Source organism: Phodopus roborovskii, unplaced genomic scaffold (assembly GCF_943737965.1).
Source record: "Phodopus roborovskii unplaced genomic scaffold, PHOROB, whole genome shotgun sequence".
Classification (NCBI taxonomy): Eukaryota; Metazoa; Chordata; class Mammalia; order Rodentia; family Cricetidae; genus Phodopus; species Phodopus roborovskii.
In genome coordinates this window covers 16027190-16052648 of record NW_026126413.1, presented here as the reverse complement: position 1 = coordinate 16052648, position 25459 = coordinate 16027190, and the positions used below count along the sequence as shown (strand labels likewise).

At 46.9% G+C, this 25459-nt stretch overlaps 1 protein-coding gene across 1 annotated transcript in view; it reads left to right on the top strand.

The window, feature by feature from the left end:
- Nln (neurolysin) overlaps positions 1-25459 on the top strand; it is an 83058-nt gene that overhangs the window by 11080 nt on the left and 46519 nt on the right. Inside the window, exons 2-3 of the mRNA XM_051182874.1 lie at positions 17136-17395; positions 22167-22315. Of these exons, the coding sequence (XP_051038831.1) occupies positions 17136-17395; positions 22167-22315 (409 nt within the window). The remainder of the gene's footprint in view (positions 1-17135; positions 17396-22166; positions 22316-25459) is intronic.

Below are 25459 nucleotides of genomic sequence, written 5' to 3'. Positions count from 1 at the left end.
TACAAAGTCTTGCTGCTTTTTTTTTTTTTTTTAATCACTGGAATGTTTCTGGAATCTATTATTTTTTTCTGCTACTGCTCCTTTTAATTCTTATTTATCTAGATGACTGTGTAATTTACTAGGGAGTCTCTTTTGTCCTTCAAAATTAGCTACCAGAGTGCTTAGCCCTCACCAAAGGTTTTCCGCTTGTGTGTTTTCTTGTTGGGAACAGATCACTCTGAAGCCCAGGCTGGCCTGGGGCTCACTGTAAGCCCAGGCTCTCTAACCTGTGTAGTGAGAAATCTACCCGGCCTGCACCGGCAACACTGACCACGGGGGCGTGTCAGAGGGTTAGGTTAGGCCTGGGGTGCTCGGATTGGGTCACGGACAGCAGCCCGGTCCGGTGTGGATGCTAAGAGCGGTACTTGCGGTCATCACCTGCTTTGTGTAAGTGACTTCAACAGCACTGAGTCTAGTGAGTGTTGATTCCCAGGCCAATGGGCATGCTAGAGTACAGGGTGAACTGTCATGGCCTGCCTGTCCACACAGGAGGCTCTCTAGCGTGACAGCACATGATCCCTCTCAAGTGCTGGACAGACAGTGCGAGTCTGCCCATTATTTCCCCGAGTTCGGAATGCCTACCACACCTCTCACTTGGACATTGCTGGCATCACCAACCAAATACACTGAAAATTAATGCACCCTCCCCACCCCTACCCCTCCCCACCCCTATCCCTACCCCTACCCCCGTCCCAAAAGGGAAAGAAAGACTCATCCTAACCTACTTCTGGATTTCAGCTTGGTGACTGGCACTATGACATGTCCTTGCAAAAGCAGAAACCTCTTCATCTCCGAGTTCCCCTCTCCTTCGCAGCCCCTTATTATGTGCCTCTGCTGTAGGCAGTAGAATCAGACTAGGCACGCGGTTCCACAGTTCTGATGTTCCATTGGGAACCCAGGTCTTTGTTTGGAGACAGTTAAATGGCATGTTTGGGTTGAAAGGCGATGTAGTAAATGGCTGGACTCTGGCTCTGGGATGAGATTCCCTCTCTCAGCTCACGGGTGCTGATCACTTAGCTGTGTGTCCTGGGGATGATTAACTCAGTATTTCCCACCTTGCTTTCTTCATCTGCAGAGTGAGAACTAATTGAGATAATGAACAGAAACCCTTAGCATGAGCATTCAGGAAGTAAATGGCCATGGACTCATTTAGGTGCTTTCCTTTGGTCTGAACGCATCTTCCACATCTAAAAGTCATGTTGGGTAATCAGTAGTCTTTCTTCCTTGTTGGTAAGGTGTTTTTATAGGCTACTTTTTACCTCTTATTGGTCAGGAAACTCTTCCCTGTTTTAAAGAGTAGGCTTTTAAAGTAGAAGCCAGCAAAATATCTAAAATCATTTTTATCATCGTAAGGTCAGTCTGCCAAGGTTCTCCATGTACTATAGAAATGGGAGGGGCCATGGCTACCCTCATTCCCCACATTGATGGTTGATCATGTATTCACATAAATGAGGATGGCAGTTTCTAAGGTTCACTGTGCCAGCCCAGCCCTCTGATTGTGTCCCTGCCTGTCTACAGAAAAAATCATGACAACGAAAAGAAGGGCCAAGCCTTGAAGGTGTGTCAGGTCAATGGCAACTTAGAGAGCGGGACCAAAAAGGTGATGTCGCGACTGACCCCATAGTGTAATGCTTAGCTGTGTCTACTCCGAGGCAACCTCCTTAACTTGCATGCCCCGTCATCTTATCTGAAATGATGGTGATTGTAAGGCCTGTGGCAGTATTGTTGGAAGGATTCAGTTTACATGAGGTCTTTATACAGCCTGCTACGTGAATATTTGACATTCACAGCAGGGATGGTGGGTTGACCACACAGACAAGCATCAAGAGAAGCTGCTAACTAAATGAAGCAGCCTGCAGGCTCTCTGATGGCCGCACTCACACCTCACCAACCTCAAGCTTCACGGCACCGTGTTGGTGTTACTTGAATCTCTCTCCCTAACAGTCTGTTTTCAGTATGCTCTGTGCTCTGCCTGCAGTAAAGAACTTTGCTTAAGTCTGGGCTGAGAGCTCCTTGAGACCTGACTTTTACTGGACACCATCCTAAAGTAAAGGATTTGAATGAGCTGGTTGCTAGGAGCCCTTCTCACTATGAATCCTTATGTGCTGGTCACTTCTATTTTTGCTTACTGTGTTCTGGTTTACTCTTTGGGGGCTTCCCCATTATGTCTTTGAACAGCTGGTCAGTCAGTTTGAACATGCTAATTTGAACTTCGTACATTTTTCTGACCACTTAAGTCTAGAACAGCAACTAGAACCAGGAACATGAATAATTATTAAATATATTTTAGGTGAGATGGGTGTGTTCTGGATAGTATGGCTGTAACTAAATACATTTAAATGTATTAAAACTTTTTGGGGGTGAATGTGTTTTAAGTACATTATATGCAGGCAGATATAAAAGGCTCAACCAATAAAAATACTCAGATTAAACATAGCAAGAAAACAACAATTTTGTATAAATTTTCTATCATAAATTATGCAATGACTCTCCCTGCCATGCTTCAACACCGCCAGGTCCTGACCCACACTTTTCATGCACCACTTACTCCTCCAGTGTCTTAAGCATATCTACCACTATATTTTCATCATAACTAGTTCCGTCTGTCTCACTAAGAAAGAAAATGGTTTTTCAAAACCACATAACCACAATGCCATTGTCACATATAAAAACAAACACTAGCAATGAAATCCATACTGAAAAGCAATGCAGTCATCAAATCTCGTGCGTAGATGACCTCTTGAAAAAACCATCCACGTGTAAGCAATGCACAGGAAGAGGAGAGTTGGTCTCCTGAGTAATTACTAAGGATTCAGTTTGAAAAGTGCACCCCACGTGCCAAATAAATGTGCCAGCAGCAATTCATTCCTGGGGAATGGCCTTCCTGAGGTAGCCGCATGCCCTGGCCAGGCCCTGCCTGATGATTAAGGAACTTTTTGTTGGGAATAAAGAATAATGGGTTGGCTTCTCAGGTGGAGGGTCCAAGTCCTGAGCGAGCGGATGATGGGCAGCAAACGGATGGCGAAACAGAGACCTGTAGACTTGACTCATTGAAAGTTGTATTGAGGGGGAGGCAAGAAAATAATGTAAAGAGACACAGAACAGAAGAGAAGAGGGAGACAGGAAAAGTTCTGTCTGCCTGAGGGGAACAGCAGAAAGAGCACAAGTGGGCGGGCTCTGTCTTTTAAAGGGGTCCTTCGGTCCTTTGCGCCTGCCTGCAGACTACTTAGCCATGAAACCCTGGGCTGACCAGGGTACTGCCTGAGTGCATTCTGCCAGGTGACGGCCAGGCCAGCGTAATGCCTGGATCCTTACATTCCCACCTTTGTTTATTATTGAGAAAGTGAGGAGTTAGGCGTGGCAGGTTAGGGAATCAGGGCATGGAGCTCTCGGGGGACCACCCCCTGCTGACAGTGCTTGTTCTGCCACTCTGTGGTCCAGACCACCTTGACCTGGGCCACTTATTGAACTTAATAAGCACATAAATCTTTTGTGTTTGTTTATAGTAAATGTCTAGAGCCTGTGATTAAGTCTGTATGGTACACAAAATAAGACAAAACCAGGCAATTATCTTGTTGCTTGTTTCTTAGAGTTTTTTTCTGTTTAATATAATTTTGTAATATGAACTAAAGTTCTCTTTTTCCAGCAACAGCTATCTGTCATATTTTCTTGCATCTCGTAGTCTTTTATATGACCATATTCAGTTTCTAATATTTTTTTATTCTCATAGTTTTTTTTAAAGATAATTTCACAGAATCTCTATTCATAATGAAGTTTGGAAACAAACTTTTCTCTTACAAATCCAGACTAATACTGCTTTTAAAATATCACCTTTAAAAATCAACTTTTAAAAGAAGGAATTGAAATTCACCGTTGTTCATTTCTATAGGAACATATGTGTAGTAATGTGTTCTATTTACACATCTGTCCAAAAGAGGGAGTCATACACACTGGCATAGTAGGTGGCGCTGTTGCCACAGTAGTTTTACTGGAGACGACAGAGGGAGGGATGGAGTTGGGGGAACTAAGACTGGCTAGGTGTCAGTCAGCGCAGTGGTAGAAAGCTTGCCTAGTGCTCTCAGGCCTTCGTTCAATCCCTGGATTTCCAAAGAAGGAAAAGGACCAAGCTCAGACTGTCAGATTTGCAGGACTTGTTCTAGTCAGAGAATGTGAATGCACTCTTGTTATAATGTACTCTTACAGTGGTAAGAGATAATGTGTCTGGATGTAAGGACTCACCTGTAACCACAGCACTGTGAAACCTAAGGATCTCACCCAGGCTGTAAATCCAGACACTGCCTCCCTGTCACTAACAGACAGAAAAAAAGTGTGACTGTGCTTTTGGGTAGATCAGGCAGTAGGGGCATCTCAGGGTAAATGCCAGAATTTGTGGTGCGTTTGTTTTGTGAGTAGTCATTTGCTGTGTTACCTTGGTGAGAGAACTTGGAACTCAGCGTTTTCAGTTTTTTCTAGTGCTGCCAGCAGTTTTTTCCCAATCTACACGCAGTTCCCCTCCTGTGCCAGCAGGTGGAGGCAGGAGCTGGGGAATGGCGTTGCTCAGCCTGCAGGAGTTCCTCTTTCTGTAGGCCTACTCCTCCTGCAATGTCTGCCACTCCTGTTCCGGCAGTTTCTCTTGGCATCATCCCTTGCCTGACTGACTGTGGTGATTGGTCTGAGCTTAGGAGTCATTCTAAGATAGAAATGGAGGGGTTCATCTCTCGTCTGTGTTGGTGACTGTCATTGCAAAAGCACGCCCTGTGTGCAGAGCGCTTTCTTCTACATTTGCCAAGAAATACAGGAACAATTGCGACAGGGACCACATTCCCAGGAAGCTTCCACTGAGGAAGAAGTAGAAGGAAAGTATATACCTCCCCTGAGCTGAGCAGTGACAGACCAGTAAGCCTCGATAGTGTATCTCCTGCAGGAGTGGATGGCCGGCTGCGTGCCCAGACTGCTCTGTTTACACACACAGGCAGGGATTCATTTAACAACAGATGCTGTACCAGGTACTACAGAGGGGCCTCAATTTTAACGTGAGGTTTTTCCTTTCCTGAAGGAAAAGAAAAAAGAAACCAGAATAATCTTTAAGAAAACGATCCTTTTATTTAAAATTTCAAGTATATAGATCAAGCAGCTGACTTACAGAATCTAAACCGTCAACAGAATTTTCAGTTAGAAGAAGCCAATGGGAGTAACAGTTCCTAACTTAGAAGACCCTCTACAAATGCTGTTCAAAACGAAACTGTGATGCTATAGATCAGTTCTGATACCTGTTTATCCACAGAAAATGATAATAAAGTTATTCTTTTATTACAAGTGATATAAAAGGAGAGAATCAAATCCTGGGGTTCTTCCTAAAGAGTGAGAGAGAGATGAACTTCAGTTTCTTGCAAGATTTAGCAGCTGCCACCTTTGAGTACTTAGAAAAAAAATACTGGTTTTTATTTTATGTATGCATGTGTGCATTCAGGAACCTTGAGGAGATCAGGAAAGGTGTTGGATCCCCTGGAACTAGAGGTACAATTGTGAACCACCACGTGGGTGCTGGGAACTGGACTCAGGTTCTCTGTAAGAACAGTAGACACTCAACCACAGAGCCATCTCTCCAGCCGCAACTTTTAGTAAGACCCGGGATGTCTGTCACTATCCATTGTATATCCGAAATGTCCAACACAATGAAAACATTTTTGTTGCCATCATTAGCTGCTGGAAGCTCTCTTAGAGGGCCTGGGCTTCCTCTCCTCTATTAGTGCACTGAGGAAGAGTTGCTGTGTTCCTTCAGGTGGCTTATTGATTACCTAAGAGCCAGGGAAGCTCTGGGAAAGAGAGAATGAGTGCTTGCAAAGGGCGGCTGACCAAGTGGGCCCAGCAGGGTTGTTTCGCCCTTAGGAAATGGATGGCTGACACAGCCTGTTTTTCAGGACTGGATGGGAGTTCCTCCTCAGTCCTGGCAGCAATCCCTCAGGAATGGTAGAGATAACACATCAGACTAGTGGTGTGTTTCTACTCTTCTGCTCTCTCCGTTTAAGTGTGGGGACGGGTGCTGGTGGGAAGCTTGACGGTTTCCCTCCGTGGGCCAGAGTGGAGCAGCGTCAAGAATGCATCCACACAGTGGGACCTGAGCACATTACTGTACCTCTGTCCCGTAAAATACACTGACAATGCCTGCCTTTTGGCTTGTTGGGAGAAGTAAATAAGAAAACACTTAACCTATGGCATAGTGTTTGTCTCTTAATGAATACTGATGGTGATGGTGTATACCAGCCAGTTTCTAGCTCAGATGCCTAGGTGGAGAGCAGCAAACAGTCAGGAATTCCTGACGACGAAGGAACTTTGTACTTGGTGACTTTGAGGTGTCTGTGGGTGTGCAGCTGCGGCTTGAGAGCCAGGTGCAGGCTGTTGATGTGTGTGGGTAGTTGTGGGTGATCCTGAAGCCCTGAGACCGGAAGAAGCAAGATGGAGAGAATGAAGGAAGCAGAGTGAGTGAAGGAAGATTCCGTGAAAGTGTCTGAGGCTCAGGAGAAAGGGGCCGGGGCTGCAGCTCCAGCACAGCGCAGCACCCTCCAAGCACACAGGGCCGGCCCAGAGTTAAACAGTGACAGCACTAACTATTTTTTAAAGAGAAAACTGAAAGGATCTGGAAAGACCAGAAAAGCCACTTTTGCCAGGCGCTTCTAGAGGGAGGGCAGGGAGGCCAGAAATGGAAGGTGTGTAGGGTGTAAAGGTTGAACCCCATAAATTGACTTCTTTCCTTAAAACAGATGAAAAAAAAAACATAGAAATGGGTACTTTGTCTGCTTACTAACTTCCCCTATTAACGCAGAAATGAAACAAAAATGGCATCTCTGCACATTAATTCCTCAATAAAAAGGAACTTTATTAAAAGTAGCTATTGTAATGAAACAAAGCTGTGCTTATTGGTAGAATTTGACTTGGACACTTAATGCTAGATCTAGAACATTCCATTCATTAAGCCAAACCAAATAAGATCTTAAACCAAATAAGAAGATCCTTAAGTGAACAAGTAAGTTCACTGTTGGAACAGACTTAGCTTGGGGGTGGGGGTGGGCTCTTCTGCACAGGGTTCCAAGGGCAACAGTCCATCCACACTCCGCACCCAGCACCCAGCTCGCTCGCACTTGCAGCGCTCAGAGGCATGACGCTCTCTGGGACCACATGCTCAATTGCAACTACTGGGATGGAAATGACAGAGGAAAGGATCGAACAAATAAGCCCAAGAAACATTTGAGTGTTTATTATTATGTATATGTGTATGTCTCTCAGTGTGAGCTTGTGCCATGTGAGTGTGGGTGCCGTCCAAGGCCAGAAGAGATCATCCAATCCCCCGGGGTTGGAGTTGGAGGCTGCCATTACTGCTAGAAACTGGACTAGGTCCTCTGCAAGCAGTCTGTCATGGTGATGATTTTGGTTTGTTGACAGGTTCAGGGCCTGCAACTGTCACTAAGCCCACGTCTGTGTAAGGTGTGCTGGAGACACATGAGATGCAGATGCTCATTGGCATGGCAAGTCCTCTTGGTACACGTGAGCTGAGGTGTTTGTAGGAGCACAGAGAAGTCCTTGAGTGATCTGAGTTGTTCAAGGGAGCTTTTTCTAGAAAAGATGATGTCTGAAGTGAGATCTGTAAATAAGAGATGAAGGTGATGGGCTCCTCCAGTGAAGAAGACAGTGGGTGGTAGTCTGGGGATGGGCTCCTCCAGTGAAGAAGACAGTGGGTGGTAGTCTGGGGATGGGCTCCTCCAGTGAAGAAGACAGGGGGTGGTAGTCTGGGGATGGGCTCCTCCAGTGAAGAAGACAGTGGGTGGTAGTCTGGGGATGGGCTCCTCCAGTGAAGAAGACAGTGGGTGGTAGTCTGGGGAGAGCCCAAGAGTGAGGGAGACATAAAAGCCTTCACCATGTGTGCAGCACAGATTCCAGGACAGTGGGTGGTATTGAGAAAGCCAGTGAGAAGCTCAGGTATGGACAGTTCCAGAACCGTCTGTGTGTTACGCTGAGCACCTGGTACCTGACCCCATGGTCCCTGGGAAAGATGCCACTGAATCACTGAATGGGAATGCCCTATCAGATTTGCATCTTAGGAAGCTCACTCACAGGCCGTCTGGAGAGTCGATCTAAAGACATCCAGAAAGGGTTGTTGGTATGTGGCGTGGAGTGGGGGCAGGTTTGATCTGGGGTAAAAGCAAAGATGTCAGTTTACCCTGGGGCACCCTGATTTGAAGTGGTCATTAATATCCCGGTGGATAAATGGTAGGTAGAGATAGGAGTCTAGCCCTCGGGACATGTGACACAGCTGTGACAGTGTGGCTTGTATAGCCATCTAGGTAGAAGAATGAAAACAAGGCATGACGAGAACAAAATCCCAGGAAGCTGAAGGCAAAGGAGCTGGGACAGTGGCATGGCAGCGAGTGTGGGTTGTGGTTGAGAATAGACTATAGACTGCTCCTGTCCCTCGGAGGGAAGGAGGGAGGGAGGAAGGGAGGGAGGGAGGGAGGGAGGGAGGGAGGGAGAGAGGGAGGGAGGGAGAGAGGGAGGGAGGGATGTCTGCAAGCGGTGGTGAGGATACATGCATGTTCCTAGGGGCGTACCTGCCATTGGGGCAGTACCGTGGCCCATCCACCTGCCCGAACCCCCCACCCCCCCACCCCCTCCAGCATGACTGCAAAGACAGGGGAGGCGTGAGGCCGGCCGGGAGGGCAGAGTCTGTACTGCTCTTCCAGAGGACTGGAGTTCCCAGCGCCCATGTGGTGGTTCACAAATGTCTGCCACTGCAGTTCCAGGGACCCAGCACCTTCTGGCTTGTGCAGACACTGCACACATGGGAAGCAAACAGCTCCCCCGACACATAAAGATGAATAAAGTCTTCCTTAGAGTCAATCTTTCTGAAGAGTTGGGGTAAGGCTTTGTGGTCCACTCTTAGATATATGTGACCAAAGGACAGAGGTCGGGTGATGACGGCAGCAGAGAGCTGAGCTGGCGAGGGATAGAGCAAGGATGAGGATGGGCACAGTGATGCTGGGGAAACCCTTTAAGATCTGAAGAGTGTACCCTGTCAAGGTCGCGCGCCTAAGGGACTTGAGAGAATGAGTCACTTGGTGGGTGGAGCAGCCCACTCTTCAGGAATGCAGGTGTTTGTTACCTCGGTTGTTATGACAGATTACCTGAGGCACATAGTGTCAACAGCAGGAAGCAAGTTCTGTTTTGGTTCATGGGTCAGAAGTTTCAATCGCCAAAGGCTTGATGCTGTTTCACTGGCCTCTCACAGCGCATGTGCAGCATGGATGGCGTGTGTGTGTGTGTGTGTGTGTGTGTGTGTGTGTGTGTGTGTGTGTGTCTGTGTCTGTGTGTGTCTGTATGTGTGTGTGTCTGTGTGTGTGTGTCTGTGTGTGTGTGTCTGTGTGTGTGTGTCTGTGTGTGTGTGTCTGTGTGTGTGTGTCTGTGTGTGTGTGTGTCTGTGTGTGTGTGTGTGTCTGTGTGTGTGTGTCTGTGTGTCTGTGTGTGTGTGTGTGTGTGTGTCTGTGTGTGTGTGTCTGTGTCTGTATGTGTGTGTGTCTGTGTCTGTATGTGTGTGTGTCTGTGTGTCTGTGTCTGTATGTGTGTGTGTCTGTATGTGTGTGTGTCTGTGTGTGTATGTCTGTATGTGTGTGTGATGGGGGGGTCTGTTTCCCTCAGGGAGGCTGGGAAGCTGGCAAAGTCAAGGAGCTCAATCCCCAGTTCCTCTCTAAGGGCACTCTGCCTGACTTCATGACAAAGACAGTTTAAGAAGTCTGGAAGGGTTTGTTTTGGTTCGCAGTTGAGCGGTACAGCTCCCATGGCGGGTGGGTCACAGCGAGTGGGTGGCTGATGCACCCACACGGCCTCTGCAGTCAGGAAGTAGTGCGGGCTGCCGGCCCTCAGCTTCCCCTGCATATGCAGTCTGGGACCCCAGCCCGTGGAATGCGTCACCTGTATTTAGCGTGGGGTCATCTTACCACAGGTAACCTAATCTAAATAATCTCTCAGACATGCCATGAATGATTCCAGATTCAACTAGATAGTCAACATTAATCATCACACATTTGCCAGCATCTTCTCACTCCTTTCCACCTCCCCAGGAGCTCTGGATCAGAAACTAAGCCTTTAGTTTGGGGTGACATTTAAGACCCAAGCTATAGCCCAAGATGCCACATGCCTGAATCCCACTTGGGGATTGTAATGGCGTTTGGAAGGCTAAGACAGGGATATCATGAATGTGATGCCAGCCTGGGCAGTATAGCAAGTTCCAGACTAGCCTAGACTACACAGAGAAACACCACCTCAAGAAACAAAGAACAACGGTTGATCCCAACCATAGCAGCAAAATTCTGTTAGGGCAAAGTGGAAAACGCAGTGCTCTGTGCCACAGTTGGGGTGAAGGGAAGCTTGAGTATTGAAGAGAGGTTCACCAACCAGAGTGCACAACACCAGGGTTAGGGACAGGATGTATGGCATAAAGGGCCACTCACAGGTAGAAGAGGCGGGTGAGATGGTTTAGGATAAAGGAGCTTGCCACCAAGCCTCATGACCTGAGTGTGAGCCCCAAGACACACGATGAAGGAGTGAGCCAACCTCTGCAAGTTGCCCTCTGACCTCCATGGGTACAGTGAAGTGCCCCCTCCCTCCCTCTCCCGCCTTCCCTCCCCACCTCACACACGCACACGCACGCACACGCATGCACACGCACACACACACACACATTTGGGGTTGGACACAGAGAAAGTAGTAGGTTTACACGCATTTATTGTACTAAAGTGAAGTACCAGAAACTATCAGGTTAAAATTTTCTAACTGTATCTTGGTAAGCACAGTTAATATTAATTCTCACTTTAAAAAAATTAAGATTATAAGCTGGGCTGTGGTGGCGCATGCCTTTAGTCCCAGCACCCAGGAGGCAGAAGCAGGCAGCTTTGTGAGTTCGAGGCCAGTCTGGTCTACAGGGCAGGTTCCAGAGTTCCAGAACAGGCTCCAAAGCAATATAGAGAAAAAAAAAAAAGAAAGGAAGAAATTAAGAGTATCATCACTCACATGAACAAGCCCACCCTCAAGCACACATTGACACAAGTTTTAAAAAAATCTTGAAACAAGGAGTAATGGTGCCTGCCTTTAATCTACGTAACAAGTTCCTGGCCACCTTGTTTTTTGAGAATTGAGAGCTGGCTGGCCGGTGAATGACAGGCAGTGTCCCTGCAGAGGCCCTAAGTTCAGTTCCTAGCACCCAGTCCTGGTACTAACCGATCACTGTCACCTTAACTCAGCTCCAAGAAAACCACCCCTCCTTACTCCACCTTATTAGGAGAGGGCAGTGTGTGCGTGTGTGTGTGTGTGTGTGTGTGTGTGTGTGTGTGTGTGTGTGTGTGTCTTAATTTTTTTCAGTTGTCTTTAAAACTAAGGGCATGAAATGTAAATAATCTCAGGAACGATAAAGCAGTGTGAAACTCGGTAACACCCACATCCATACAACGTTCATTTTCCTCCCCTTTCACAAAGGGTTTCTGGCTTGTGTTACACGGTCTTTATACTTCCTGGAAAAGGATACCCGGATTCTTTGAAGTGCTTGGCTGAAATTCCTGTTCCGGTTGCGCTGTCAGGGCCTTGCCCTTCTGCTCCCAGGAAGGACTTCAAGTCTTTTCCTTACACGGTGCTCTTGAAAGCAGCGTTTTCTTATTTCTCAGTACTGTGAGGATTGGGTGGGGGCTTTAACGCTTTCTGCCACCTAGATGGCAAATTGAGTCCTCCCGTCTTGTCTTTCTCTGCCCTTTTTCCTTCCAGGGAAGGCACACAGCTGGATAGGAACGTGTGCCCTTGCGATGGCACAGTCCAGGCTATTAGGTGTACCACACAGTGGCAGGCAGGGCTGAGGCCGTCTAGCCTGGGCTGTCCGTGGGACCTGACTGCACGTGGAAACGCTGTCTCTGCTGCCCAGGGTAGCATCCACTAACCATACGTGGCTGCTGAATATTCGATGTGCCCAGGCACTAAACTGCTCCGGATATTTTACTCTGCACATAAACAGCAGCAAGTGACCCTGCATTGCACAGCAGTGTAGTGGAAGGCTCTGCCAGGGGGCTGCGGGCTCCGTGAAGGAAGTGAGTTGAGTAGAAACAGATGAGCCTAGTGAGGTGCAGGGCCGGGCTCTGTCTGGAACTGGAGAACTCAAAAATCAAGGGGCCTAGGGCTGGTAAGTCCATCAACTCAGGAAGCTAGGCAAGTTCAGAACTAGTTTGGGCTACCGTGAGAACCTGTCTTTAAAACCAGAGCGTTAAAATGTAAAGAGTCCTGTGCTATGCAAGAAACCTAGGCTTGAGCCATGGCCTGATGAGCTATAAAGACAGGTAATCAATGTAGTGAGAGCAAATGAGTGAAGAGGAGAACTCTGTGAACAATAGAATCGGGATTAAAGAGGAATCCTGACAAAATAGCCAAACCAGAAATAAATAAGCATGAACAGCTCTTCCAGGGTGCGGAAGGGGTTGATTGAATGCAGACTTTAACCCGAGTCTACAGAGAAACATTTGGCTTCGCTAAACTAGGAATAGTTTCCAAGTATTTCAAAGAATGGGGTCCATTTCCAGGAAGGTATGTATGTAATATATGCCATGTATTACAATTCTTGGGGAAACGAGTATCATAGGACGTAGGCATTGTGGCATTTTACATGGGCCTTTGATGTGGGCCTGGCTCCAGTGAAAACATTCTCTTGTATAAATGCATGAGCATTGTGTGAGGTGGGGATTTGTTGGGGAAAACATGGAGGAATGTGTAGGGCATTAGGAAACCACCCATCTCTGTTGCCTTCCTGTGGTGACGAGAATTATAAATCCTCAGGTACTCGGATATACTCCCAGGTAAGAAAAGGGTTATGTGGGCAACAAGATGGTCTGTGGATGAAAGTGCTTGCTAAGTTCACGCCTGCCCCAAGTTCAACCCCTGGAACCCATGTAAAAGTCTGGATGCCGGGGTGTGTGTCTGTACCCCAGTACTTCTGTGCAGGGATGGGGCAGAGTAGGGACACTTCATCGGAAGCCGGCAGGCTGGCCAGCCTGGAGTGCAAACTTGTAGCAGCAGAACCATCAAGGAGACCCCAACAAGGTGGAGGCAAGAACTAACCCTGGACAGCTGTCCTCTGACGTCCATGTGTGCCACGGCCCTCGGGCGTCCTCACACGTGCACTAGGCAAATACATATTTTAAGGGAATATTAAGGTAAAAAGCTTAGTACGTCCCGTTGGCTGTAGCGTCATGATTTCTCCTTCCTGATCCCCCGCCCGCCCGGATTCAGGGGAAACCATTATGTTGAAGCGCGGATAAGCTTTAGTAGGCTGCAGTGAAGATGGCACGGGCTCATCATTCTCAGTGGAAGGGGGTTGAGGGCAGGCATGACACACTCAAACAGCAGCCTTTTGATGCGCATGTGGACAGAAGTGAAGGCCAGGGAAGGTTGACAGGGAAGTGTCCGATGCCAGTGTATTTTAAAGATATTTTAAACAACAGTGGAGATTTGTTTGTAGTTGCTGACTTGTTCTAAGAATAGTGATGGAGCAGAGATCCTGTATTTCAGGCAGTGCTCTCCCGTTTGCTCTCCCGGCACCAGCAACCGCGAGGCCAGGCTTCTCAGCAGCACAGGGACCTTGGTGAAAGCAGTCAGCTGTGGGCACAGCTGGGTTTGTCAGTGTCCTCCGCTCCCCGTACCCATGAGGGGTTGCAGGGATAAGCATGGTAGGAAGTTAGAGCCCACGGTGAACTTTATATGTGGGTCCAACGTCAAGGACATAAACCTTCTTGTCCAGCCCTTCACTTTTTTTTTAAAGATTCATTCATTCATTCATTCATTGTGTATGCAGTGTTCTGTGTGCATGTGTCCCTGCAGGCCAGAAGAGGGCACCAGATCTCATTGTCTATGGTCGTGAGTCCCCATGTGGTTGCTGGGAATCGAACTCAGGACCTCTAGAAGACCACCCAGTGCTTTTAACCACTGAGGCACCTCACCTTACTTCTTATACCCTGTCCTTTACAGGACTGTGACTACTGCTGGTCCTATACTACGCTTCCGCTGCCGCTGCTGCCGCTGCTTCGCGTCCTTTTCCTCCTCCATGTTTTTCCTTCCTGTACCCGTTGGGATTCTCTATGAAGCCCAGAATTCTAAAACTAGACTGTCTTAAGAGTAGAGCGGACCTGTTGGCTCACACAACTGGAAAGGCTGCCTCTGGGTCAGACTTCAGAGTCAGTTGATCTAGCAGCTCAGTGATATCATTAAATATTTAGTTTCTTCCCTTTCCCACTCACAGGGTTTATTTCAGCGTAAATCACGCCCTACTCTTTCTCATGGGGTGGCTGCCCCCTACCGTCAGGGGAGGAGTGGGACCCTTTCTCTCACAGCAGACCCCCCCTACCCGTGTGAGTTCTAGGGATGGAAGCAGTCACTTTAAAAACTCCCTGGACTATGGGGGTTGAGTGCGCTGGGAGGAAATAAATACGTGCCAAGTATTTCAAAGAATTTAGGTCAGTTTTCAGGACGTGTACAAATCATGTAACACTGTAAGGAAAGAAGGAAAAGAAGTTTGTGTAGGTGGAGGCAGGAAGAAGCCATGCTCATCTGACCAACTGCTGTAGTCTCGACTTCACCATTGGTGTTTCCCAGGAAAAATAAAACCCACTTTCGCCATAGTCTGCTGCAGCGCACCCTTCCTTCCCTGACCTTTAATAAGGCCCACCTGGTCATTAAGAACATGTTCCCCTTATCTTTCTCCTTTCCACACCCTACACTACAAACACGGGAAGTGGAGCTGCCCACGCTCCTCCCCACTTGCTATCCTGGCCTGCAGTACCACTCACTGCAGGCTGACATCTCCACCATTGTCTAAAACCCCTGCAGTGCACGAGGCTGACATCTCCACCATTGTCTAAAACCCCTGCAGTGCACGAGGCTGACATCTCCACCATTGTCTAAAACCCCTGCAGTGCACGAGGCTGACATCTCCACCATTGTCTAAAACCCCTGCAGTGCACGAGGCTGACATCTCCACCATTGTCTAAAACCCCTGCAGTGCACGAGGCTGACATCTCCACCATTGTCTAAAACCCCTGCAGTGCACGAGGCTGACGTCTCCACCATTGTCTAAAACCCCTGCAGTGCACGCACGTGCGAATGCATGAGCGTGCACACACACAGACGGCCTTGGGTTGATCACCAGGGAAAAAGAAGCCCATTGAGGTTCCCAATCTGGCTTTACCATTCTGAGCCTGTGTTTGCTGTCCTCTTCCAATAAGGTGGTTTGTCTCCCCCCACCCCCCCAACCCCCCCCACCTCCTGGTTTTTAAAGACTGGATTCTGGTTCGGTCGTCTACTCCCAGGTCCAGCCAACAAGCTTCTGATTCCAGTGTTCACACGGTCTCTGCAAACTGAACTCAGTCATTTCTACTCTCCCGAGCCTAACATTTAAGGGAAAGCCCCTGCAGCTTACCTGCTTTGCTTTGAGTTCGTTTTTCTCTTAAGGAAGAGCAGTAAGTGTTCTTAACTGCGGATGCCTCTCTTCCAACCCAGCCACTCAATCTTGTTTGTTTTGTTTTTCAAGACAGGGTTTCTTTATAACAGTCAGTCCTGGCTGTCCTGGAACTCACTCTGTAGACCAGGCTGGCCTTGAACTCACAGAGATCCTCCTGCCTCTGCCTCCCGAGCGCTGGGATTAAAAGTGTGCCACTGAATTCTTGAAGTCATATGACTCTTATTTTTACTCTCACATCGCTACTGCCTTTTGCCAGTGCTGCTACTTGTGCCAAGACTGGAGTTTCTTTTCTCTAAATCTGCCCTGCCTGTGTTTTATACCCCACTCCTCCCTGAAGCTATAGGACCTTGTGAGATACACATACCCTTTAATGGCTCTTCATGGTTTCACTGCAGACCTCGGGGCCTCTTGCTCTGGGACACGGCCTTTTAGGTCTGTAAAGACTTGAATTGTTATTTCTCACTCTCCCCTTTGCATGTACCACAAACCACATCTTGTTCAGATTGTTTTGTTTTTTTAAGTATGTGTATATCCATGAGTCTGGGTGTTAAGGGGATGTGCAGTGCCCACAGGATCCAAAAGAGGGCAGCAAATCCCCAGACATGGAGTCACAAGCAGTCATGATCTGCCCAACTTGGGTGCTGAGAACCCGACTGGGATCATCTGTAGCAGCCATTGATGCACTTAGTTCCTGAGCCTAAAGTACATCTTTGATTCCACTGGTGTTTTTTTGTTGTTGTTGTTTTTTTTTGTTTATTTTTTATTTTTTTTAGGAATGAGAATTTAAAGGCACTAAATAATACAAATTCAGGCGCCTTCTAAATTTTATATTTTTACCCATTTTTTTTTTTTCAAATTAGCCAGTTTTTGTTATCGGTGTTTCAGTAACTGCCTTTTTGAATTTTTTAAACATTTTATCTCAGGGGTGAGGAACATTATTAATTTCCATATATTTAATTATGTAAATCTGTAAATCACACCTTAATACATATGGGCAGGTTTGGAACAGTCTTAATCTTTTTCTACTGATAAAATAAATATAGCTGTGTGGTGGCACATGCTTTAATAAACCCAGCACCCAGGAGGCAGAGGCAGAGGATCTCTGTTAGTTTGAGGCCAGCCTTGTCTACAATAGAGTTCAGGACAGTCAGGGCTACACAGAGAAACCCCATCTCAACAATCAATCATTCAGGAAAACATGAATATATACCAGAAAATACAGAGCCTACCTTGAGTGAGTCTCATCCAGCTTCACATAAGAAATATTGTGAGGGAAGCGAGGTCAGTGCTAGCCAGGGTCTCGCCTGTCCTGGTGTGTGGCTCTTCTGTTCTTGGGTCTTACTTTCTTAGCCACATCGTAGAGCATTGCGTAGGTGCCGCCTCACATTCTCTGCCTCCTTCGGTGTCACACTCTAGCTTTCCCAGGTCTGGGCTCTGGCCATGAACTTCGTTGCTTTAGTTGTCGTCCCACCGAGTCTCTTGCTGTCCACACAGTTAACTCTTGCACACGTACAACAGAATTCTTAATCTCTATTCGTTGTTCTTTTCCAATTCTTTTTAGAGCTGGTGGTTCCAGGATTCTGCTGAGAATGACGTTGGGAAGAGAGGTAGCGTCTCCTCTTCAGGCTGCGTCTTCCTACACAGCCGCTGGCAGGAACATTCTGAGATGGGACCTTTCTCCAGAGCAGATCAAGACAAGGACAGAAGAGCTCATCACACAGACCAAGCAGGTGTACGATGCTGTGGGGACAATCGACCTGAAAGAAGTAACTTACGAGAACTGTTTGCAGGTGCTAGCCGATGTAGAAGTGAAGTATATAGGTGGGTAGAGACACCAGCATATCCGCACTCCTTTTTTATCTAAGTCAGTATCCGCTTTGACAGGAAACTGACTCTTACACTGGCCTGACTATTGCTTAGAATTAAGTTAAGTTAGCTAAGGACTGTGAGCATCACTAGATGCTGCACACTGCACTCTCCTCACACACTGCACTCTCTCCTCACACGCTGCACTCTCCTCACACACTGCACTCTCTCCTCACACACTGCACTCTCCTCACACACTGCACTCTCCTCACACACTGCACTCTCCTCACACACTGCACTCTCCTCACACACTGCACTCTCCTCACACACTGCACTCTCCTCACACACTGCACTCTCCCTCACACACTGCACTCTCCTCACACACTGCACTCTCCTCACACACTGCACTCTCCTCACACACTGCACTCTCCTCACACTCACTGCACTCTCCTCACACACTGCACTCTCTCCTCACACACTGCACTCTCCCTCACACACTGCACTCTCCTCACACACTGCACTCTCCTCATACACACTGCACTCTCTCCTCACACACTGCACTCTCCTCACACACTGCACTCTCTCCTCACACACTGCACTCTCTCCTCACACACTGCACTCTCTCCTCACACACTGCACTCTCTCCTCACACACACTGCACTCTCCTCACACACTGCACTCTCCTCACACACTGCACTCTCCTCACACACTGCACTCTCCTCACACACTGCACTCTCTCCTCACACACTGCACTCTCCTCACACACTGCACTCTCTCCTCACACACTGCACTCTCTCCTCACACACTGCACTCTCTCCTCACACACTGCACTCTCCTCACACACTGCACTCTCTCCTCACACACTGCACTCTCTCCTCACACACTGCACTCTCCTCACACACTGCACTCTCTCCTCACACACTGCACTCTCCTCACACACTGCACTCTCTCCTCACACACACTGCACTCTCCTCACACACTGCACTCTCCTCACACACTGCACTCTCCTCACACACTGCACTCTCGCCACACACTGCACTCTCCTCACACACTGCACTCTCCTCACACACTGCACTCTCCTCACACTCTCACACACTGCACTCTCCTCACACACTGCACTCTCCTCACACACTGCACTCTCTCACACACTGCACTCTCCTCACACACTGCACTCTCCTCACACACTGCACTCTCCTCACACACTGCACTCTCCTCACACACTGCACTCTCTCCTCACACACTGCACTCTCTCCTCACACACTGCACTCTCTCACACACACTGCACTCTCGCCTCTCTCCACACACTGCTCTCTCTCCTCACACACTGCACTCTCCTCACACACTGCACTCTCCTCACACACTGCACTCTCCTCACACACTGCACTCTCCTCACCCTGCACTCTCCTCACACACTGCACTCTCCTCTCACCCTCCTCACACACTGCACTCTCTCCTCACACACTGCACTCTCCTCACACACTGCACTCTCTCCTCACACACTGCACTCTCTCCTCACACACTGCACTCTCCTCACACACTGCACTCTCCTCACACACCCCTCTCCTCACACACTGCACTCTCTCCTCACACACTGCACTCTCCTCCTCACACACTGCACTCTCCTCACACACTGCACTCTCCTCACACACTGCACTCTCCTCACACACTGCACTCTCCTCACACACTGCACTCTCCTCACACACTGCACTCTCCTCACACACTGCACTCTCTCCTCACACACTGCACTCTCCTCACACACTGCACTCTCCCTACACACTGCACTGCACTCTCCTCACACACTGCACTCTCTCCTCACACACTGCACTCTCTCCTCACACACTGCACTCTCTCCTCACACACTGCACTCTCCTCACATACTGCACTCTCCTCACACACACTCCACTCTCCTCACACACTGCACTCTCCTCACACACTGCACTCTCTCCTCACACACTGCACTCTCCTCACACACTGCACTCTCTCCTCACACACTGCACTCTCCTCACACACTGCACTCTCCTCACACACTGCACTCTCTCCTCATACACTGCACTCTCTCCTCACACACTGCACTCTCTCCTCACACACTGCACTCTCCTCACACACTGCACTCTCCCTCACACACTGCACTCTCCTCACACCTGCCTCTCCTCCCCCTGCACTCTCCTCACACACTGCACTCTGTCCTCACACACTGCACTCTCTCCTCACACACTGCACTCTCCTCACACACACTGCACTCTCCTTACACAAAGCCATTGGGGTGTATGCATGGATGCAGAGAGACTCTCCATGGGGAGCTGGCCTGGAAGATGGCAAGGCTAAACTTCAGTGTGGACCTATAATCCCAAGACCCAAGTAGTCAGTCTACTAAAGAACTCTGCTTTACTTTTTGTGCTAACTCTCAATTGACTAGATGAGGCTAACTGCCTATGGTGGCCAGTGTTCATCTCATCCAGAACACCTACAGCTCAGCTCATAACATCACTCATCACAATGATCAATATCTTGAGTGGTGTGCTGTTCACACTTGATTTTTCTTTATCCATTTCTCTGTCTTCATCTGTGTTGTCTTCAACATGTCCTTACACTTGCACAAGCCGAGAATTAGACATATTTCCATAGGATAATAATGACTAAACAACCTTGGATGTGGATCCAGGCTTCACTTAAAATTATGTGTATAAATTTTGTACACTATGTATACAAAATTATATATGCACACTGGATTATCATCGATATTTGTATGTGTTCTGGAAACTGGAAGGCTGTCCAAAACCAGCGAACTGTAGTAACTTGTGCTTCTGCTACCCCCTAATTACCCGGTGTTCCCTGCCCCCGCACACTGTCATAAAGACACAGGTATTTTCTCTTCTCTCTGTGTTTGCTTCCAACCTCTTCACTATGGTTAATGGCTACTGCATCTTCTAAGGCCTAACTGTAAACTCCTGAGTGGAGTTGGCTTGGTCCTTTCTGCCAGTCACGGGCATGGCCAGTCCCTGTAGCATAGGGTTTTTCCAGCAGCACGGGTTTGTTCTTGATTCAAGTTCTCGCTTCTTCTTCAGCCCCTTCTCATCAAGAGGCCAGTATGTCAGCCTAACAGTGTGTGCTTTTGATTGAGAAGGAAAGAAAAGAGGGAAGAGTCGGGGAGGCACAGACTCATTTAAAGACAGTTCTCTTGGGTCCTGGGTTTCCCCAGGAAGGAATATTTTAAACCTGTATAGAAGTTTGTGGTGTTTGTCCATGCTCCCCTTAAATGTATCTTTACGGATAACCATCAAGCCTCTGAGGGAGCAGACTTCTCAAAACTAACTCCCTCTTATCTGCCTGTTGTGGGTTACATGCCACAGTAGCTGAGTCTCACTGCCTGGTGTCCGCCCTGGGCACAGACAGCATTGTTTATAGCTTGGCAGGGGGATGGAAGTCTGCTCCAGGCTTCTGCGGTAAAGGAAGGAAGGAAGGAAATGGCCGTCAGTGTATTGTTAAGATTGTTTCCAGTTTTAGGCTCCTGCACTTTTATCTTGTTACCCATTTAGGTTCTTGAGAAATTTGATTGCTTCTTAGTAAGCAGGAATTGTAACTAAAGTGGTGCACTATGTATGAAAGTTTTCCTAATTACCAAGTGTAAATGTATGTACTAAGTCACGTGCTAAAATATAATTGCAGAGTTTCATTTTTTAGAAATGTGTATTGTGGAGCTGGGGGTATGGCTCAGTGGTAGAAACTATGCATGTATTCTATTTCTGACATGTTTTAGTAGCTTTACTGGTAGCAGCGTTAAAAGGATCGATGTGAGTGTGGCAGCATTTTAACTACACTGTTCCTTACTGAGTAAGGGTGACTGAGTGTCTACTTGGATTGCTTGTGTAACTGTTACCAGTTTATAAAACAGACATGGTATGAATACCTGTATTCTAAACACTGAGGAGGATGAAGCAGGGGAGTGATAAGTTCAAGGCCAGCCAGGTCTATGTAGTGAGACTGTCTCAGAACAAACATGGTACTGAAGGAAGTAAGGTGTATCCCTTGACACAGCATGATCACAGCCATCACTGTCTTGGGTACAGCTATGTCATGGATATCAGAGATTTTTGCCCAATTAAAGTCTGTGAAATCCCAACAACTGAGTTAACATGTGAAGATTAGAGTAGTCCTTTACCATCATCATTTGACGGGCACAGCATCCAGCTGCTTGCTGGATGTATCCAGGATTATCTAAAGTTTTTGTTTATTTGATACATGCATTTCGGATGGGGCCATAATTTAGATTAGACTCTGCACGGGGTCTGTAGTAGGGGAAATGATTAAGAACTTCTTTATACAAACTTCTTCCTGCTTCATTGATTCGATTGTTTGCAAACATCCGGTGTCAGTCTCTTCTTTTCCAGAACACAGGGGACCCTTCCTTCACAGCAGACTGAGCCCTTGGAGCTGCTGCCTCTGAGCCAGTGTCCCTCTCAGTGACAACCCACAGGCTCTGCCATCTGTGTTCATGCACCAGGTCCCTCCTTTCCCAGATCATGACAGCTACATACAGGAACTATGTCTTCATAATTCACAGTTAATCGGTTATGCCCTAGAGGTACTTTCTAAGTGCCGAGTGCACAGCCTCATTGTGCCGAGTGGAACAGCTGACTCCTGCATTCAGGACTCCCTCTTGATAGTTCCCAGAGCCTTTGCCGAGAGCACGAAACAAAAACACTTCTTCAGTGTAACCCTCATCTCAAAGAGAGATTGGGCTACTACCAACTCCTGTCATGTTCACAGTTTTTCCTTGCCTCCACAGTGGAAAGGACCATGCTGGACTTCCCTCAGCACGTGTCATCTGATAGAGAAGTGCGGGCCGCCAGCACAGAGGCAGACAAAAGGCTTTCTCGTTTTGATATCGAGATGAGCATGAGAGAAGATGTATTTCAGAGAATTGTTCATTTATACGTAAGTAATTAATTAGACTAAAGCGCTGGGAAAGGAAGATGCACAAAACCTGTAACCAGTAACCTGGAGCTACAGAGAAAGCTCGGGTGGGAGCATTTGCTGCTCTTGCAGAGGAGCCACCTCTGGTTTCCAGCACCCACGCTGAGTGGCTCCCAAGCTGCTTATAATTCTAGCTCCCAGAGACCCAAACCCTCTTCTAACCACTGTCGCATACCAGCATGAACATACACAGGCACACACGAACATAAATACTTTTTAAAAGTAAGAACCTGGGGGCAGGGTACCTAACATGAGCAGGCGTGTGCGCTCAGGACCCTGTCATTAACCTTTACTACTAAAAGAGGAAAAGGTGAGAACCTTTGACTGAGAGTGAAAAGTACTTGAATTTTCGTAGAGTTTGTTTCTAGCAATTCTAGTAATTGGCATTGTATAGTGATTTCCAGTGTTGCCTTGTATCAGCTTGGTTTATGTTGAGTTCTTATTGCGTTCACTTAGAGCTAAAGACTGAATGTAGAAGGGTGCACACCCATAAATCTAAGCTTTCTAAGGCCATTGTGAACTTGGTAGCTCAATGGAAAAACTTTCAGTTTTCAAACTATTACAAGGCTTATATTAGATCGAGTCAATTAGATGCAGATGAAATTGGGTTGTTATCTGAGGATCTTGTGGTCTGGACTTTAGTATTGTGTAACAAGTCTTTTTCTGTTCCACCAGCCAGCTCCCAAATAATGACACAGAGACTTGTCATTAATTGTGAAAGCTTGGCCTATAGCTTGGCTTGTTCTTAACTTGTTCTTAGAACTTAACCCACTTATATTAATCTATGTTCTACCACATGGTTTTTACGTCTCCCATTTTGCACCTCCTGTTTCTTCTCCATGTCTCCTAGCATCTCTCTACCTCTTAATTATCTCCTCCTAATTCCTCTCTGCCCAGAAGTTCTACCTGTACCTCCTGCCTAGCTATTGGCCATTCATCTCTTTATTACACCAATCACAGCAATACGGTATACAAATACCTCACAACAGTGTTGATAATATACTGCTGATGTGCCAAAGCCATTTTCCCTGTCCCCTTATCGTTTCCAGGACTCACGTTCCACATAATGAATGTTCTAGGCGAACTTGCCTGGAATGCCTTTGATGTTTCATCACTAATGTGCATTTGCCTCCTAGCATTGTGAGCATGCCTTTTCTCAAACTGTTTCCTGACATTTCCCAGCATTCTGTTGAAAAATTCCTGAAATTTTACATATGAGTTTTATTATGCATGTTTCTTTTTGCAAAATCAGAAGTAGAAAAACTTTTTTTTAATGACAAGATTTGAAATAAGGTTTTTCTCTGTTGTTAACTGCTGCTTAATTTGCAACTCCTGACAGAACATACCACTGTGACTTTAGCATGTGAGGTGTGCATTCCCAAGCCCCATGATTATTTCTCACTCTCTAGTTGATAATCATCAGTATGGTTCTTCTTTGGCACTATAAAAATAATAAGTGCAAATAATTCTATGATACTCCTCACTTTCTAAATTCCTACAGCCCCACTCCCCAGTCCCCCACCCCCCAGCACCATTAGGGATCATACCCTGGGCCGCCCTGCTGGCCGCCCTGCCAGGCATGCGCCCTACGGCTGACCTGCACTCCCAGACTCCATCACAAGTAGGTTCTCAATTGCAGTAAGGTTTTTCTTACCTTTCCTGCTCCTCTGGTTCTTTCAGCTTTTACCCAGGTATGGAAGGTTGTCACATTAGATTCCTTGTCCTATTTCTCAATTTTGTGTTGGGACCCATCTCCCCTAAATTTGAGAACACTTTCCCCCCCTGTAGCGTAGACTGACATTCCTACTGACCTGTTAGTCACCAATGCATCCATGGGATTTGTGTGGCTGTTTGGGCTGGTTTGGGTTTGTATGTTTGTTTGTTGTTTTGTTTTGTTTTGTTTTCTCTGTGTGACAACGCAGGCTGTACTGGAACTCACTCTGTAGACCAGGCTGACCTCAGACTCACAGAGATCCTCTTGCCTCTGCCTCCCGAGTGCTGGGATTGAAGGCGTGCGCCATGGCTGCCCAGTTGGGACTGGGTTAGTTAGACTTTATTGAAACCATGTAAGATATTTCAGGCTTGGTTGGCAGTTGCCACCTCCTCCCAGCTGAGTAGTTACTTGGTGAACCCCTGTAGGGTCTTCCACTGTGCACTGAGGTTGTCTGAGTACTGAAGGCTAACAGTTGTAACCATTGTTTGTTTTTGCACTGAAACTCATTGCATTAGGTAAATGTAGTTACTTTAAAACCTCCCAGGACAAAGAGGCAGTACTTTTTTAAAGCTCCAATTATCAATGTCAGTTTTCTACCAGGTGGGTACTTTTTTCCCCAAGGTGGGTGCTTTCAAATTAATAAATATCATCCCATTTATGCATAAGGACTAAATTAGACATATCCCAAATGTTCTAAATGTAAAGGATATAGGACAGCCATAATGTAACACATGAGACTTAGCTACAGAAATGAAAATATATGTTAACTCAAAGTCAGCGATTTCAGGCAGTCTTATAATACTGAGTTGTTCAAAAAGTAACCACATACTAGATGTTATATTATCCTTTTTTCACATTAAATTAATGAATAAAAATGTGAAATTGCTGGCTATGGTGGTATACACCTTTAATCCCAGCACGTAGGAAGCAAAGGCAGGTGAATCTCTTGAGTTCGAGGCCAGCCTGGTCTACAGAGTGAGTTCTAGGATATCTGGGACAAAAAAAAAAAAAAAAAAAAAAAAATGAAGGAAGGAAGGAAAAATTAAAGTCCATAGACAGATTACTCTGGCCACACCTGAACTCAATAGATCTCTTAAGCTAAGAAGGGTTAGTACTTGAATGGGTGAAGTATGAAATTATATCTCACAGTTCTTTCTTTGTACATATCTGTGTCCAGTGAAGATTCCAATTGTCCGTTGACGTGAAGCATTTTAATTAAAATTAAAAATTAAAAAAAATTTAATTAAAATGGTCAGAAAGGGCCATAGCCATTTATTCCCTCTGTTTCTATGGACCAGGTTTCCAGGAGGGAATCTGCTGAGCAGTTGTAAGTTAGCTCTATAGAAGGAGTTTCTGTTCCTCCTGGTTCCACAGCTGTTTCATGCCAAATA